General features: G+C 48.9%; 1 protein-coding gene across 1 annotated transcript; it reads right to left on the reverse strand.

Moving 5' to 3' along the window:
- Positions 1 to 1,984: 1,984 nt before the first annotated feature.
- SMIM11A (small integral membrane protein 11A) lies at positions 1,985 to 17,493 on the reverse strand. Its single transcript, XM_027545742.1, has 4 exons — positions 17,392 to 17,493; positions 11,247 to 11,345; positions 4,652 to 4,829; positions 1,985 to 2,167 (listed from the first exon to the last, which is right to left on the reverse strand). Exons 2-3 carry the CDS (start codon positions 11,256 to 11,258, stop codon positions 4,665 to 4,667), a joined length of 177 nt encoding a protein of 58 aa, XP_027401543.1. The 5' UTR covers positions 11,259 to 11,345; positions 17,392 to 17,493; the 3' UTR covers positions 1,985 to 2,167; positions 4,652 to 4,664.
- Between the last annotated feature and the right edge of the window lie 409 nt (positions 17,494 to 17,902).

Genomic DNA, 17,902 nt, shown 5'->3' on the forward strand with positions numbered 1-17,902 from the left:
TTTCCAGTAGTCACACATGGATGTGAGAGTTGAACCAAAAAGAAAGCTGAGCGCCGAAGCATTGATGCTTTTGAACTGTGGTGTTGGAGAAGACTCTTGAGAGTCCCTTGGATTGCAAGGAGATCAACCAGTCAATCCTAAAGGAAATCAATCCTGAATATTCATTGGAAGGACTGACGCTGAAGCTGAAACTCTAATACTCTGGCCCCCTGATACAAAGAGCCAACTCATTGGAAAAGACCCTGATGCTGTGAAATATTGAGGACAGGAGGAGGAGACGATAGAGGATGAGATGGTTAGATGGCATCACCGACTCAATGGACATGAATCTGAGCAATCTCCAGGAAATAGTGAAGGACAGGGAGGCTTGGAGGGCTGCAATCCATGGGGTTGCAGAGTCAGACACGACTTAGCGACATTACAGTGATTAATTATCTTCTCCTAGTGGGCTGCTGTCTATGGGGTCGCACAGAGTCGGACACGACTGAAGTGACTTAGCAGCTGTAGTGGCAGAAGAGAGTATCAGAAAGAAGGAGTTAAACCCCCAGCAGTTTACAGAAAGCCCATGGGCATGGTCAGTGGTTTATTCCCATGCTCAGGTCATCTGCTACCCAATTTTTCAAGAAGATGGCAAGATGTTCCACAATTTCCAAAACTGAGATTTAAACCCCAAAGTCTAGGCAATCACCTGTGTTTAAAATAAACCTGAACTAGATTCATTTCGATATTTGGCAAAACTAATACAATATTGTAAAGTTTAAAAATTAAAAAAAAAATAGCTGAAGGATATTTTCCTAAAATAAACCTGAACTAGGTAGGCATAGATTCTCCATGAAATGTCAGGGCAAAGTCCCCCTCTGATTATTTTGGGATTTGTAGCTTATAGAGTCAAAATCTCCCATATTTAAAACTCTGTGTGTGTGTTGTGTATTCAGTTGCTCAGTCGTGTCTGACTTTTGCAACCCCACGGACTGTTGCCCGCTGGGCTCCGCTGTCCATGGCAAGAATACTGGAGTGGGTTCCCATTTCCTTCTCCCGACCCAGGGATTGAACTCATGTCTCCTGCATAGATAGGTGGATTCTTTACCACTGAGCCACATGGGAAGCCATTTAAAACTTTGATTCTCTATAAATTCTGTTTTCTAAGTTGTGACAAGGAGCATCCAGCACTCATAGCAAAATGGAAGAAAAATGTAATTCCTTTTATCCCTCATGCTTAAAAATCCAAGTTCTACCAATCTGGGCCAGGGTGGCGTGGGGGTCAGGGTGGAGATCTACTAATATTGCAAATTGCAAATTGCCCATGTGGCTGCAAGCAATGAGACCAAATATTTCACCATATCTATGGCTTTGGTTACTGTGTCCTCATTCCCCATCCTCTCCGGTATCTTGAGAGAAGTGAAAAAACAGGAACTTTTTAGTAGAGACCTCAGTCTGTTAGATGCAGAGAAAAATACTTACGGGCCCTGCTATCTCAAATCTGAAAGTCTTCTTGGCATCCTGTCCTTCATCTCATGCCAGCAAATCCCAACAAGCAAACTGGTGGGAAAAGGACAAAGCACACGTGGGCCCCTCTTTCTTCTTCGCAAAGGGATCCGATAGCCTGACCTAGACTTGGTACCCACCCTTGCAGGCAGGTCTCACCCCAGCTCCTCCCTGCAAGGACCTCACAGGCTCAGCAGAGGTGCCAACGCTGCTGGAGGGGTGAACAGCCTCCCTCCACCCCAAGGATGCAAACATGAGAAAGGGCCACAGTGCTTGCAGGAGGAGCTAAAGAGGAGACAAGGAGTGGATGTGCCAGGGAGCAGATAAGAAGGATGGAGGGCTGGGTGATGGGGACCATCTACAGCCCAGTCCTCTACAGAGGGGCACCTCTGATCTGGCGCCAGCGGCAAGGAAATGCTGGAAACGCAAAACTCCCTCCTCCTCTGACTACACAGAGGAGAGCGAGGGGAGGGAGAAGACAGGCACACGTGTACTCTGGCTTATTCTACAAAGGTTATTTTATTTTAGCAAACAAAATACTGGTTCTTCTAAAAGCATATAAAAATTCACATCATTTTCAGTTAGACTAGAGGCTGCGAGTTTGTCTTCTGACATATTGTTCAATAATTAAGACTTTCTTCTCAGCTGGAGTCCACTTGAGCTGACAGTTACACCACAAAATCTAGAAAGGAAGACCAGAGGGATGACGATGAACTGTCTGGCAGAATAACTGTGAATGTTTTACTTGCTCAGCATCTACGTTTATGCTCAGCTATTTAAACTGAAACAGAAACCGCGGAGGCTTGTCTATCGATCATGTATTTTTAGCATCACAATTTCCTTTCATCTAAAAATCCCTTCGGTGTAAAACAAGGCTCCAGGCTAAACGCTGATAAGCCCCCTACCTGGGAGGGTAACCGGAGCCCCCTGGTCAGTTCTGGGCTGGGTGGGCAACCAGGCATCTCTCCTTCACATTGGGCTGCCATGGACATTTGGGGAAGGGAAGAAGTATCTGTGATCTCACATCTAATCTCTGCTTCCTCTCTGCAGTTAACGCACAAAATGATAACTCTGTCTGGATTAGAAGTCCAGGCAACACTTCAATGGAAACTGCCTTCCCTCACCTTTTCTAATTTCCAAGTACTCCCCGTTTCCCTGCTCTAGTGTGTGCTAGGTTGCTTCAGTGGTGCCTGGCTCTTTGTGACCCCATGGACTGTAGCCCGCCAGGCTCCTCTGTTCAGGGGGATTCTCTAGGCAAGAATACTGGAGTGAGTTGCCATGCTCTCCTCCAGGGGATCTTCCTGACCCAGGGATCGAACCCATGACTCTGCTGTCTCCTGCGCTGGCAGGTGGGTTCTTTATCACTTGCACCACCTGGGAAGCACCCCCCCCCCCCCCACTCTAGTGCCTGCTCCTAAATTTCAGTCAATAAAAATGTTGTTTTTTTCCAGAAGGCAAGGTTTAATAACAGTAACTTCCTTTGCCTGTAACGTGTACAGTTCGCCAAGGCCCAGGGAGCAGTGGGCGATGAGAGGACTGCCCCTATCCTAGAGGGAGGACCAGGAGCCCAGTGTTTCCCACGGCTCCATCCTGAGGATGGACACAGTGCAGCCAGGGGTGAGGCCCTGCGGTTGGATGTCCGACCTGGGTTCAATTCTGCTTGTCTGTCCTTGACCGTGTACAGGGTGGGCCATGTTCTCAGTCTGAATGGACCACACAGGGCTGCCAGGAGTGGTCAGTAACATGGCTGTCTGTGAAATGCTTAGGAAAATGCTAGCACAGATCACTCAAGACATATTGCAATTATTATTAATGAAAAATCTATGAGTCCTGTAAAGGAAATCATCTCTACAGAAGCCTATCTCAGGGTTAACAGGGCTTTTGGAGGTCACCAAACCCAGCTGCTGAGAAGACAGTGGAAGAATCAGCTGAGAGGTTTTCGAAAGAACAGGTGCCCAGATCCAGCCACAGATGTAACGGAGTCACTCTGAGGCTGGACCCTGGGAATCTGCATTGTAACAAAGAACCCAGGCAACCTGATCATTAATCAACTTTGGAAACCACTGATCTAGGATTCCCTGCTACCATATGTGAGTCCTCTCATTTTTTAGAGAAAAGCACAGACCTCAACCTGAAAAGTGATGAAACTGGGCGAGCACAGGAGAATGAAGGAAGCTGCTGACCGTCATTAGTCCAGCCTGTAAGCTGGGGGTTGAATAACTTCCTCCTGGTGCCTTAAAAACAAACACGTTCTGGGCAGCCCCTGTGCTATGGGGCAGCTCCCAGATGGCTCAGTGGTAAAGAATCTGCCTGCCAACGCAGGAGACCTGGGTTTCATCCTTGGGTTGGGAAGATCCCCTGGAGTAGGAAATAGCAACCCCCTCCAGAATTCTTGCCTAGAGAATCCCAGAGTCAGAGAAGCCTGGTGGGGGTCACAAAGAGTTGGACACGACTGAGTGTGCACGCGCATACACACACAGATGAGCTCTGAGACAGGCACCAGGCTATAGCAATGAGGAAGATTTTGTGCTGGTGGAGTGGTCATAAGGAAGGCGTTCTGGGCCAGGGGACTAACAAGCAAAGGCCAAGAGCGTCTACTGTGGTCAAGGTGGTCTGCAGGAGCATGGAGAGAGGCAGCAGCGGGGGACACGTGACCTGGGTGAGGACGAGTGGAGAAGGACTTACATGCCGAATCTAGGAGTCAGACTTCATTTTGAGGTCAGCAGGATTTCTTAATCTTAGGTACAGGTAGGGGTCTTATGTGACCTGCGATCCCACATCCTCCCCATCCCTGTCTGCAATGTTAGGTCCAATTTAGGTGTTTCTAGTATGTGAGCTTCTCCAGGGAGAAGGTCCACAACTTTCCTGAAAGTATCAAGAGTCCTGTGACCCAAATTCTGTCAAACACCCCTGCTCCTGTGAAAGGAGAACCATTGCAGGCTTGGAGCAGAGGTGAGGACTTGTCCATCCCCTGTGGCCCCAGAGCAAACGGGGCTCAAAGGTCAGGACCTGCACTTGGACCTGACACAGAGCTGCCCGACCTCCGGGGGCAGGTGGGGCCCTGCGCCGTCCCAGAGCCTCAGGCCGGAGGGAGGCAGAGTTCTCATCACATCCAGGGGCAGGCCCGCCCTAACCTGCCGTGTAGTTCAGTCTGCAAAGCCCATACCTTTCACTCCCCTTTAGCTATCCTTCTTCTCCGCCTGCTTCCTCTTCTCAGCTTCCACCTTTTGCTGCTTTGCTTCCAGTCGTTTCCTCTGGTAGACTTTGACTCCGGCAAACGCCAGGCAGAGGATTAGTGTTTTCGCCGCCAAGATATACAGCAGCAGGGGGAAGTGTTCAAGCACCTTAAAGAAGAAAGAAAACTCGTGGAGCCGTTCGATCATGGATAAGGAATGTTCTTTCACGTCCCTTCACTCGGCACACGTCTCCTGTGCACCGTGTTAAGCACTGGGCACCAGGCTGGGTGGGGGCTCCCGGGTGCAGAGATGAGGGCCCGGTTCCAGGTTTCGGGCAGCCTGGTTTCAGGTGCCCTTCACCACCCCCTGGCTGTCGGCTTCACAGATGCCATGGCTGTGCTCTCTCACAACCTGACCATGCACTTTGCCCCTCACCCCCTGAGCCTGAGGCAGCGGCATGGTCTGCAGTGAGCAGCTGGAGCCGGGGGACTGGGCACAGCCCCGCTCGGGCCACTCACTGACCCATGCACAGCACGTGCGGCCCGCATCGGTCACTTGACTTTCCCCAGCTTCTGCCTGTTCACCTGCAAAGGGAGGCTGGACCAAATCTTCCTTCTGAATCCCCACCCTTATGGGATACCATGATTGGCTCTTGGTTCCAGCTACGCGTTAGCACTGGTATTTGAAGGTAAAATAAATATACAAGTAAAATACAGTAAAACTTAAAATGTTAAAGCTTAGCTACTTAATTCACTGTTGCTGTAATTCTTTTGTTGGAGGGAAGTTCTAACCCACTGGCTAAGATGAGATCTGGGGGATAACCAGGGGATTGGAATCACTCTGTTTGTGCATGAGCAGGCTTTATTATGAAATTCTATATATCACAAGTATCTCAAGGCAAACAGTATACTAGTCTGGGAAACACGATTAGTAGAACCTGAATAATAAGTATGACCTTTTTGTGTGTGATTAAAAATTCCTTCCCAGATAAAGTGAAAAGCTATGCCTTCATTGAGAGATCATTATTCCGGAGGACCAAGTAGGATTTAGTCCAGTGAACTCCTTAGGTGAAATGCCAAGCATCACTTAACTATATGCAGCACTGGGACAAGGAGACTCTTCCATGGAGACTGCATTTGTCCCTCCCTCTGATGGTTTAACTAAAGCTGATCTGAAATGGGTAAATGAAAACTTCAGCTGAGAACAGTCTGCTCCCAGATGTGGAGGGCTGTGAAAGGATCTGAACAAGGACTTGGTCTACACCTTGTTCTACAAAGGAGGACAGTAAAGCTCAGGGCGGTGGCGAGCCCCCCGCGTCACAGAGCCAATTCAGGAGGAGCGAGAGTTGGAACCGAACACTCTGACTCCTACGTCAGCCATCTTCCCACTGACTTTTGATTTCAATGAAGTGGAATTAACTGACATCAACAAATTATGTCCCAAGAACACTCTGAGTAACTAGATAATAGTTTTCAACCACAGAATCGGGTTAAACAGTAAAGAATAAGCATAACCTATATACTTCATGGGAAATAGATGGGTAAACAGTGGAAACAGTGTCAGACTTTATTTTTCTGGGCTCCAAAATCACTGCAGATGGTGACTGCAGCCATGAAAGTAAAGGACGCTTACTCCTTGGAAGGAAAGTTATGACCAACCTAGATAGCATATTCAAAAGCAGAGACATTACTTTGCCAACAAAGGTCCATCTAGTCAAGGCTATGGTTTTTCCAGTGGTCATGTATGGATGTGAGAGTTGGACTGTGAAGAAAGCTGAGCGCCGAAGAATTGATGCTTTTGAACTGTGGTGTTGGAGAAAACTCTCGAGAGTCCCTTGGACTGCAAGGAGATCCAACCAGTCCATTCTGAAGGAGATCAGCCCTGGGATTTCTTTGGAAGGAATAATGTTAACGCTGAAACTCCAGTACTTTGGCCACCTCATGCGAAGAGTTGACTCATTGGAAAAGACTCTGATGCTGGGAGGGATTGGGGGCAGGAGGAGAAGGGGACAACAGAGGATGAGTTGGCTGGATGGCATCACTGACTCGATGGATGTTGAGTCTGAGTGAACTCCGGGAGTTGGTGATGGACAGGGAGGCCTGGCGTGCTGCGATTCATGGGGTCGCAAAGAGTCAGACACAACTGAGCGACTGAACTGAACTGATACACTTCAGAAAGCTCACTTTGGCAAACAAGTATAAAAGACTAAAAAGGTTACAAAAGCAAAAACCTTCTACCCTGACGAATACAAGCTGTTTAGAACACTGACTTGGTGTCCAGGCCCTTCCTGCCTCAGACCTATGGCTAATCTCCCTGACTTCCCCCAACAACCCTCCAACCATCTAATTCATCTACTTTCTTGAAGGGTCACAGCTTAGAGGAGAGGCTTGGCTCTACATTCATAAGCCAGATAAGAAAGAAAAGATGCTAACTTTTACCTCCTTGGAGACAAAAGTCACCAGTGTGGAGATATAAACTTCATTTTACGTTCACTGGGACTTTCCCTGGCTGAGCCCTAGTTAGCCCTGCTGCTGCTGCTGCTGCTGAGTCGCTTCAGTCATGTCCGACTCTGTGCGACCCCATAGACGGCAGCCCACCAGGCTCCGCCATCTCTGGGATTCTCCAGGCAAGAACACTGGAGTGGGTTGCCATTTCCTTCTCCAATGCATAAAAGTGAAAAGTGAAAGGGAAGTCGCTGACGCTGGCAAGTCACTCCCTCCCAATTCTCTCCATCCCTATGGATGAGCCCCTGGAGTCCTGTCATAATCAGACCCCTATTGCAGCCCACAGTTCATGCCTGAGTGCTGAGTCGCTTCAGTCGTGTCCAACTCTTTTTGACCCCATGGACTGTAGCCCGCCAGGCTCCTCTGGTCATGGGATTCTCCAGGCAAGAATTCTGGAGTGGGCTGCCATGCCCTCCTCCAGGAGAATTTTCCAGACCCAGGGATCGAACCTGCATCTCTTGGGTCTCCTGCACAGGCAGGCAGGTTCTTGACCACTAGCACCACCCGGGAAAGCCCAGCCCACTGTTCTCCAAGATCTACACCCAAAACTAAGCTCTAGCAGTGACAGGATGTACATGGAAATCAGAAGCTAGAAACCCACTGAAATGGAAGCATGTCAACAAACAAACCCAGGGAAGTGGTTTTGGTATTTACTTTCTTTTTAAAGGCTGTGGGGAGGAGGTGGCAAGAGGCGGAAGTTTGGGACTGAGAGCGGGCAGTGCAGTGGGAGTCAAGGACACTACACGGGCTGAAGCGAAACTTTCAGGGCCACTGTTCCTGCAACTCTCAGGCAGGTGTGCTAGACCTTTCAGTTCAGTTCAGTTCAGTTCAGTTGCTCAGCCGTGTCTGACTCTTTACGACCCCATGAACCGCAGCACGCCAGGCCTCCCTGTCCATCATCAACTCCCGGAGTTCACCCAAACTCCTGTCCATCATTGGTGATGCCATCCAACCATCTCATCCTTTGTTGTCCCCTTCTCCCCCTGCCCTCAATCTTTCCCAGCATCAGGGTCTTTTCCAATGAGTCAACTCTTCACATCAGGTGGCCAAAGTATTGGGGTTTCAGCTTCAGCATCCGTCCTTCCAATGAATATTCAGGACTGACTCCCTTTAGGATGGACTGGTTGGATCTGCTTGCAGTCCAAGGGACTCTCAAGAGTCTTCTCCAACACTACAGTTCAAAAGCATCAATTCTTTGGCTCTCAGCTTTCTTTATAGTCCAACTCTCACATCCATACATGACCACTGGAAACACCATAGCCTTGACTAGACGGAACTTTGTTGACAAAGTAATGTCTCTGCTTTTGAATATGCTGTCTAGGTTGGTCATAACTTTCCTTCCAAGGAGTAAGCGTCTTTTAATTTCATGGCTGCAAGTACCATCTGCAGTGATTTTGGAGCCCAGAAAAATAAAGTCAGCCACTGTTTCCCCATCTATTTGCCATAAAGTGATGGGACCAGATGCCATGATCTTAGTTTTTAGTTGTGTGAAATCTCTTCTTTTGATTTCCCTTCTAACAAAACCCTCAGATTAACTCCCAAACCTTCAGGGAAGTGAATCAAGAAAACACAGTTGGGTGGTCTAGCTCTATATCAGTTTTTTAAATAAACGCCAATACGCGTGTAATGAGAATGACTGCCTTTTAAAATTTATTCTTGGCCACGCCCTGCAGCATATGGAATCTTAGTTCCCTGACCAGCGATCAAACTCCTGCCCGTGGTGGGAGCTCAGAGTCTTAACTACCGGACCACCAGGGAAGTCCCGCAAATGACTGACATTTTCAAAACCCCCAGTTGCTGAGGTACTAAGGCACTGGGTGCTTGCTGTCGCTGACTGCTGCTCATGGCCACAGGCTGATGGAGGTAGACAGGGAAGCACAGGATGTCTTGGGCGTCCCACAGTCCTTTATCTCCTGCAGGGGGCAGGGGGTGTCACTGCAGTTTGGGCAGAAGGCCATTCCTTTCAGACACTACCTGGCAGGGCTCCCTGGTAGCCCTGGAGCTGTGTGTCTGCCCGAATGTCACGAAGGTACAGGCGGTTTTTGTACAGTTTTCTATACAAAACTGTGTTCCTGACACAGGAAAGGACTTCTTCTGTGACAAGTCGGGTTGGCCTGGGCGGTCAAGTGCGTTGCTGTCGCTCCACAACTAAAAAGAAAGCTTTCTCTGTGCAGTGGCTCACCGGAATACATCAGCGCCACCCAGGAACTCGTTCACCCACAGGCCAACGCGCTCAAACTCCAGTAGGTGGGACCACAATTCATATTTTAACTTGCTGAGGTGGTTTTGAGACGTGCTCTGGCCTCGGAGCACCAAGCACACACGCTGGCCCTTGCTGACGCGGCCTCTGGTACCAGCTGCCGCCCCGTCACCAACTACTCGCTTCAGCCTCTGCCCATGCTACAAACCCTTCACTACGTCTCAGCACACGCTGAGCCCGGCCCCCATCGCCCCACATGCTTTAATCCCCCTGTCTTTCCTTCCTGGCCTTTCTATGGGCAGCTCTGGAACACCCCACACGTGCGACATGCGCGTTCCTACATCTCTAAGCCCTCAGAGAGTCTTCACTCCACCTCCTGAACCTTGGCCAGGCTCCTCCTGGAGAAGAGTCCCCAGAGCCCCACTGTGTGGCCCCCAGGCCCCACGGGGCTGGGGAAGGAGGGGGTCCGAAGCTGAGTGCCGAAGAATTGATGCTTTTGAACTGTGGTATTGGAGAAGGCTCTTGAGAGTCCCTTGGACTGCAAGCAGATCCAACCAGTCCATCCTAAAGGAAATCAGTCCTGAATATTCATTGGAAGGACTGATGCTGAAGCTCCAATATTTTGGCCACCTGATGTGAAGAAGTGACTCATTGGAAAAGACCCTGATGCTGGGAAAGATTGAAGGCAGGAGAAGGGGATGACAGAGGGTGAGAGGTTGGATGGCATCACCAACTCAGTGGACATGAGTTTGAGTAACTCCAGGAGTTGGTGATGGACAGGGAGGCCTGGCATGCTGCAGTTCATGGGGTCACAAAGAGTTGGACACGACTGAGCAACTGAACTGAACTGTAGTCTTCTGACTCCCTGATCCTACTTCCAGATCTTTCCATTTCCTGTGATGAAAGCCAGTGGCTGTTCTGAATCAGAAAATGCTTATGATAACTGAAAAAATACATATAATGAGATCCTAAGTTTGGAGATATACACATTACACATATATATATATGAAAAACATGGGTAGAAAATGCACCAAAATTGTTAATATTAATAGCAGCCATCTCTGGACAGTGAAAAGACATACGATTTTGACTTGATCTGATCCTTTTCAAAGCATCTATTTTCATGACTACCCTAGTAGCCACCCTGCACCTACCCCACGCCACTTCCTTAAAGGACATAATGTGACACCCCCCCCCCCCCCCCCCGCCCCTATAAGACCCACTGACTGTGGCCCACAGCCTTCTGCAGGCTTGCAGCTCACAGGACATTCTTTGGTTGCCCTCGAACTTCTACTTCCACCAGCTGTATTGAAGGTTTTACAGGGGTCAGCTGTGTTTATGCCGGTCAGTATATTTAAGTAGCACTTGATGTCATAATGGATAATCTATTTAAACATGGCACTCATGAAATATGACCACGGAAAAGAAAGGCTATTTCCATGAAAACTAAGGTGTCTGTTTTGAAAGACTCAACTTGAATTAGAAAAAAAAATGCTGTCGGCAACACAAATGGGAAAGATTAAGGAAGAAGAGTGTAAAAATCAGGAAGGATTTTGCATGTCGATTGCTTCTTAAGATCTTTTTCATCCATTTTGAAGAAACCAAAATGTGAGATTATAGGTGAAACTTCAAAGGGGTGGTTTTTGCAAGCAAGGTGAGGCACGTCTGAGGGAAGTCATTGTCCTCCCAAAGAAAAGGCCTTCCTCCAAAAGTCTGGTGAAAAAAATGTACATTTATGTGTTCACTTAAAGTATTATATAATTCCTGCATTTTCTTCTTTTGTTTTTTTCTTAGTCCACTTATCTCTACAGAACTATTCTGAACTTTTACAATTAGGAGAAAGAAAACCCGCAAGCCATAAATGTTTGGTGATATTCTTACCTTCCAGTTCATGCTGGACCAACTGGGGCTCCACTCCTGGTTGTGTGGGCCACGCAGACAAGGAGGGGCGGGAACCTGCTTGGGACAGGTCCCACTGTTCTGATGGGGAAGAGAAGAAACAGGTCAATTTGAGTTTTCTAGACAGACCGCCTTAGGAAGACTTTTCTCTGATGGGGAGAGAGGGCCCTTGAGCCAAGACAGCAAGCTCTGCAGAGAGAAGGGTTAGGCCACCCCAACTAGCGAGACAGCCTCGGCTCTTGCTGAGCAGAACGATCTCCTTGGCTGCTCTTGACCGGGGAAGGGAGCACAGCCAAGCAGAGGTGTTGGCCCTGCTCCTAAGGGAAAGCGTGCTCCCACTCCATTCATCTGTGGACAAAGGTGCCCAGGCGCTAATCTGACACTCTCCCCACCTCCTGCCCTGAACAGGAGCTGGTCCGTGGATGGGGGTATCATTTTATGTCTCGGGTCCTGTGAGTATTAATTAAAGGAATACTGTTTTGCTTTAGTATTCATTTAATTTATTGATTTATTTATAAATTTGGCTGCATCAGGTTTTAGATGCGGCATATGGGATCTTTTATTGTGGCTCTCAGGCTCAGCAGTTAGAGGTATGTGGGCTTGGCTGCCACATAGCGCGTGCAATCTTAGTTCTCTGACAGGGACTGAACCCTGCATTGGAAGATGAATTCTTAACTGCTGGAACACGAGGGAAGCCTCAAGGTAATATTGGTTTTCAAAAATATCTGGTGGGAAGGGACTCAAGGATGGGGGGAAATGGTATTAAGAAAGTCATTCCGATCTTAAAATTCCCTCTAAAATGTCAGGGAGACGGAGGGGAAGGTGAAGCGGAAGAGACAAGGCAGGGACCCGGCCGGGACACAGGATTTGCTCTGAGGCCTCCCACGTCACTATTTTAGGCCAGGACACACACCCCACAAGTCAGAAGACCTGAGCTCTGGATGAAGGGCCTACACACTCTGGTAAGTGACTCCCCTCTGGGGGCCTCCATCCCATCTGTAAATGAAGACAGGGAGTGTCAACTACACGGGCTCTGGGGGCCTCTACTTCTACAATTCGGAGACTTTCAGCGTTAGGAATCACAGCTTCACTTTACTGTACCCGGCCATGCTAAAGTGCACTGAGTGCCAGTAACTCAGCTAGTCTTCACACCTGTCCCAAGAGGTGTAGTTTATCGTCTATACTCTGGAGTATCTGTGTGTGCGCATGCGCATGTGCACAAAGTCCTGTCCAGCTCTTTGCAGCCCCACGGACTCCTCTGTCCATGCGATTCTCCAGGCAAGAACACGAGTGGGTCGCCATGTCCTCCTCCAGGGGACCTTCCCGACCCAGGGACTGAAGCTGCATCTCTTAGGTCTCCTGAACTGGAAGGCGGGCTCTTCACACTAGAGCCACTTCACGTGACACTGACACGTCCACAGTCACAGTAAGGACTGGGATTGTAACTCATCCAGTCCGGCCCCAGGCTCTGATCCTAACGCAGAGAGCTCTGCACTAAGAAATCATGGGGACGCCTTTCTTTACATGGACTTACAACTAGGATTAAGAAAAATTCACAGGCCTTTAGAATGGGGAAAATGAGATAAACTTCCGACATGTGTTTTTGAAAACTTTCACTTACAAAAGCATCTAAACTTCATAGCTAAGGTCATAGTATCTTGAACACAAGCGAGCAGCTGGCACAAGATAGCCAAGCTTTCCCCAGGACTTTTCAAAGTCAGATAAGCTCATGACAGGAATTTACACCATAAATCTGTTTAAATGAGATGACCATGATTGAAAGCACTCATGTGCTAAGTCGCTCAGTCGTGTCTGACTCTTTGCGACCCCATGGCCTGTAGCCCACCAGTCTCCTCTGTCCATGGGATTCTCCAGGCAAGAACAGTAGAGTGGGTTGTCATGCCCTCCTCCAGGAGATTTTCCCAACCCAAGGTTCAAACCCAGGTCTCCCACATTGCAGGTGGATTCTTTACCGTCTAAGCCACCAGGGGAGCCCGAAGGTGCTCATTACCTTCGTGTATCAAAGACTTATTTGTCTATAAGGAACAGTAGATTTTGACCCGCCCTGGAAAAATATGTTCCCAACAGGTTACAACCTGTTGCTGGAATTTTCACTTCGAATAATCTCTGATAATCTCAGGAATGATCCATGTTGTAAATTAAAATGTCTATGCTGGAAAAGATTGAAGGCGGGAGGAGAAGGGGAGGACAGAGGATGAGATGGTTGGATGGCATCACCGACTCGATGGACAGGAATTTGAGTAAACTCCGGGAGTTGGTGATAGACAGGGAGGCCTGGCGTGCTGCAGTCCACGGGGTTGCAAGGAGTCGGACATGACTGAGTGACTGAACTGAAGGTTGTATCAATTTTATTTTTCTCACCTCTATTTTTATTGAGTTGTCTACACATATAAGTAGACAGGTTTGGCTGTTTCCCACACATTTTCTGAGACCAAATGACTCCCTTAGTGAAGTCGGTTAGATATTAATTCCCAAGGTCAAGGACCACAAAAAGGTCCAAAAAACACTTATAGGAGGAAGTAAAAAGAATGCCTGGAGGTCTGGCCCTCTGGGAATCATGTGCTAAGTTTACCAGGAGTATGACCTTGGATGAGTCGCTGGGCCTCTCTAAACCTCAGCTCCCTACTCTGTAAATTATCCTTCAAAGACTAGATTATAAAAACATTAAGCACCAGGCTCAGCACATGAAAAGCACTTAACAAATACCAACCATAATTGTTATGATAAATGTCTTTCCAGTAACAGACATGGTAAGCTGATGAACATAAGCAAGTGGAGGTCAGGGCAAATCAGACAGCAGGGCATGGGATAAAGAACCACCACCAGATGACCAGAAGAACTGGAGATCTGTACTCTATGCTTGCGGGAGCCAATGACAAGGAATCTGACCTGGGGGCAATCCATTAGCCTCTCCAAGCCAAAGTGTTACCATTTTAAAAATTCAAAGAACAACGCTGCAACTCTGAAATTCCTAAGTCACATTCTCTCTGATACAGAGCATCTAACTGTAAAAACATTACTGGCAGCTGCCTCATCGTCATATCTAGAGTGACAAAATTCCATCTCTTCAGGAAAGAAAAACGTTTAAAAGTCCATATGCAAAGCAGTGGAAGGAGTATGTCGAGGGTGGGGGAAAGGGCAAATTAATCAAACTCATTCCCACCCACTGCCTCCAAATGACAACTCTTCCCCAGTCAGTTCAGTTCAGTCGCTCAGTCGTGTCCGACTCTTTGTGACCCCATGAATTGCAGCATGCCAGGCCTCCCTGTCCATCACCAACTCCCGGAGTTCACTCAAACTCACGTCCACTGAGCCAGTGATGCCATCCAGCCATCTCATCCTCTGTTGTCCCCTTCTCCTCCTGCCCCCAATCCCTCCCAGCATCAGAGTCTTTTCCAATATGTCAACTCTTCGCATGAGGTGTCCAAAGTACTGGAGTTTCAGCTTTAGCATCATTCCTTCCAAAGAAATCCCAAGGCTGATCTCCTTCAGAATGGACTGGTTGGATCTCCTTGCAGTCCAAGGGACTCTCAAGAGTCTTCTCCAACACCACAGTTTAAAAGCATCAACTCTTCAGCGCTCAGCTTTCTTCACAGTCCAACTCTCACATCCATACATGACTACTAGAAAAACCATAGCCTTGACTAGACGGACCTTTGTTGACAAAGTAATCTCTCTGTTTTTGAATATGCTATCTAGGTTGGTCATAACTTTCCTTCCAAGAAGTAAGCGTCTTTAAATTTCATGGCTGCAGTGATTTTGGAGCCCCAAAAAATAAAGTCTGACACTGTCTCCACTGTTTCCCCATCTATTTCCCATGAAGTGATAGGACCGGATGCCATGATCTTCGTTTTCTGAATGTTGAGCTTTAAGTCAACTTTTTCACTCTTCTCTTTCACTTTCATCAAGAGACTTTTTAGTTCCTCTTCACTTTCTGCCATAAGGGTGGTGTCATCTGCATATGTGAGGTTATTGATATTTTTCCCGGCAATCTTGATTCCAGCTTGTGCTTCTTCCAGCCCAGCATTTCCCATGATGTACTCTGCATATAAGTTAAATAAGCAGGGTGACAATATACAGCCTTGACATACTCCTTTTCCTATTTGGAACCAGTCTGTTGTTCCATGCCCAGTTCTAACTGTTGCTTCCTGACCTGCATATAGGTTTCTCAAGAGGCAGGTCAGGTGGTCTGGTATTCCCATCTCTTTCAGAAGTTTCCACAGTTTATTGTAATCCACACAGTCAAAGGCTTTAGCATAGTCAATAAAGCAGAAATAGATGTTTTTCTGGAACTCTCTTGCTTTTTCCATGTTCCAACAGAAGTTGGCAATTTGATCTCTGGTTCCTCTGCCTTTTCTAAAACCAGCTTGAACATCTGGAAGTTCATGGTTCACATATTGCTGAAGCCTGGCTTGGAGAATTTTGAGCATTACTTTAGTAGTGTGTGAGATGGGTGCAATTGTGTAGTAGTTTGAGCATTCTTTGGCATTGCCTTTCTTTGGGATTGGAATGAAAACTGACCTTTTACAGTCCTGTGGCCACTGCTGAGTTTTCCAAATTTGCTAGCATATTGAGTTCAGCGCTTTCACAGCATCATATTTCAGGATCTGAAATAGCTCAACTGGAATTCCATCACCTCCACTAGCTAAATTACAGGTTGCAACTCAGCCATTTTTGAGTTGCAATGGCACCCCACTCCAGTACCCTTGCCTGGAAAATCCCATGGACGGAGAAGCCTGGTGGGCTGCAGTCCATCGCGTTGCTAAGAGTCGGACACGACTGAGCGACTTCACTTTCACTTTTCACTTTCATGCATTAGAGGAGGAAATGGCAACCCACTCCAGTGTTCTTGCCTGGAGAATACCAGGGACAGGGGAGACTGGTGGGCTGCGGTCTGTGGGGTCGCACAGAGTCGGTCGGACATGACTGAAGCGACTTAGCAGCAGCAGCAGCAGCAGCAGCAGGGCTTCAGCAAGTGAGAACTGAGAAAGCTAAAAATATCAGCAGGCTAGTGCTCTGCTGCCATATGTACACCTGATGCAATCTTAGAACCAGGAGGCAGCTGGTGTCTGAGGGCTGAACTACAAAAGCCAACCAGATGGGGACAGTTTTGAGAGACATAAAATCTACGAAGTGCAAAGCCAACCAGATGGGGACAGTTTTGAGAGACATAAAATCTACGAAGTGCAAGAAGTTTTAAACTTCCTCTGGAACTATCCAGTCTTAGCTTTAAATTCAAAGATAACAATGACTTAGAAAGAGATGGCTCTATTACCTTTCCTGCAAAAATATCCTGATTTTTCCTCCTAAAGAAAACAGAAAAGCTACTGGCTTATCTTGATTAGGCTAATTATAGCAATATGAACAAGGTATAGTCCACAATTTTATTCTTGCTCCACCTAACAGACCCAAGGGTCGGTCCGTCTCTTGGTATCTCACTCCAGCCATTCATTAGTCTGAACTTCCCTAAATTGCTCTCATTCCCAGCCTCTTTCCACCCCAACCCTTCACCCCATCATTTGAAGTAGCGATGGGTGCGTGGAGGAGGTGGGGTGGTGGGGAGTTCCAGATGAAGCGGGTTTTATCAGTTGGGCTGACTTCTGAGCCCCACGCCGGGGTCGGCTGGGGTTCCCAGGACAAGGGGCTGGGCCTCTGCCCCTCCGTGACTTGGAGGGCCAGGTAAAGGTCCTCTCCAGCCTCCACACTGGGGTTGGGGGCAAAACCTGCCCCGCTCAGACCTGAGGATGAGGGCCAAGGGCGACGGCCGCTTACCCCACCTACACAACAGGGCTTCTGGGACATTCGCTCGCCCCCAAACCTCTCTCTCTTGGAACCACATCTGGGTCCCCCTCTTCGGCCTGCGTGCCAGCCTCCACACGCCGCCCCCCTCCCACCCCCAGCCACTGGATCCGTGCATTTTGGGGTGCCTGGACAAGCCAGCCAGGCCGGACGCTCCGCGGGGGTGGGCCGTGGTGGCTGGCACCCCCGCGGTCCCGCTGGAGAGCGTCAAGGAGAGAAAGCGCGAACGCGACGCCTGGGCGTCCCCCAAAGAGCAGCCGGCTGCTTTTGTGTCCGGATCCCGCGGACACCGACGCCGCCCACTTACAGCTCAAGGCCGCGGAGGATCCAGCTCCGGAGCCGCGCGCAAACCACCACTCCCACAATGCCGCGGGGAAACTACACGTCCCGAAATGCACCGCTCCGCGCACCGGAGCAATAAGCCTGCGCAGGGAGCCTGAGCCACCATAGTGGGTAGGCGACTCTACGTCATGGTGGGTAGGCGGGGCCGCACACAAACCACGACTCCCACCATGCCGCGGGGAAACTATACGTCCCGAAATGCACCGCTCCGCACGCCGGCGCACCTGCGCCGCTATGGCGGGTAGGCGGCTCCTCCGGCGCAGTGGGCCCGGGCCGCGGAGACGGTCTCCAGGTTCTTGAATCCGCGCTATGGGCCGGGGCGGCCTTAGTGCGGCCGCAACATGGGTCACCAGACAGACTTGGCTGGGCCAGGGGCGAACTTCCGGGGCGTGGGCCAGGCGTTTTCGTCCACGCCGGAGGCGGGGGGTGGGGGGGGGGGGGGCACGTTCTTGTGCTCCACTGACTGGAGCTGGAGG

The sequence above is a fragment of the Bos indicus x Bos taurus genome, chromosome 1 (genome assembly GCF_003369695.1).
Source record: "Bos indicus x Bos taurus breed Angus x Brahman F1 hybrid chromosome 1, Bos_hybrid_MaternalHap_v2.0, whole genome shotgun sequence".
NCBI lineage: Eukaryota > Metazoa > Chordata > Mammalia > Artiodactyla > Bovidae > Bos > Bos indicus x Bos taurus.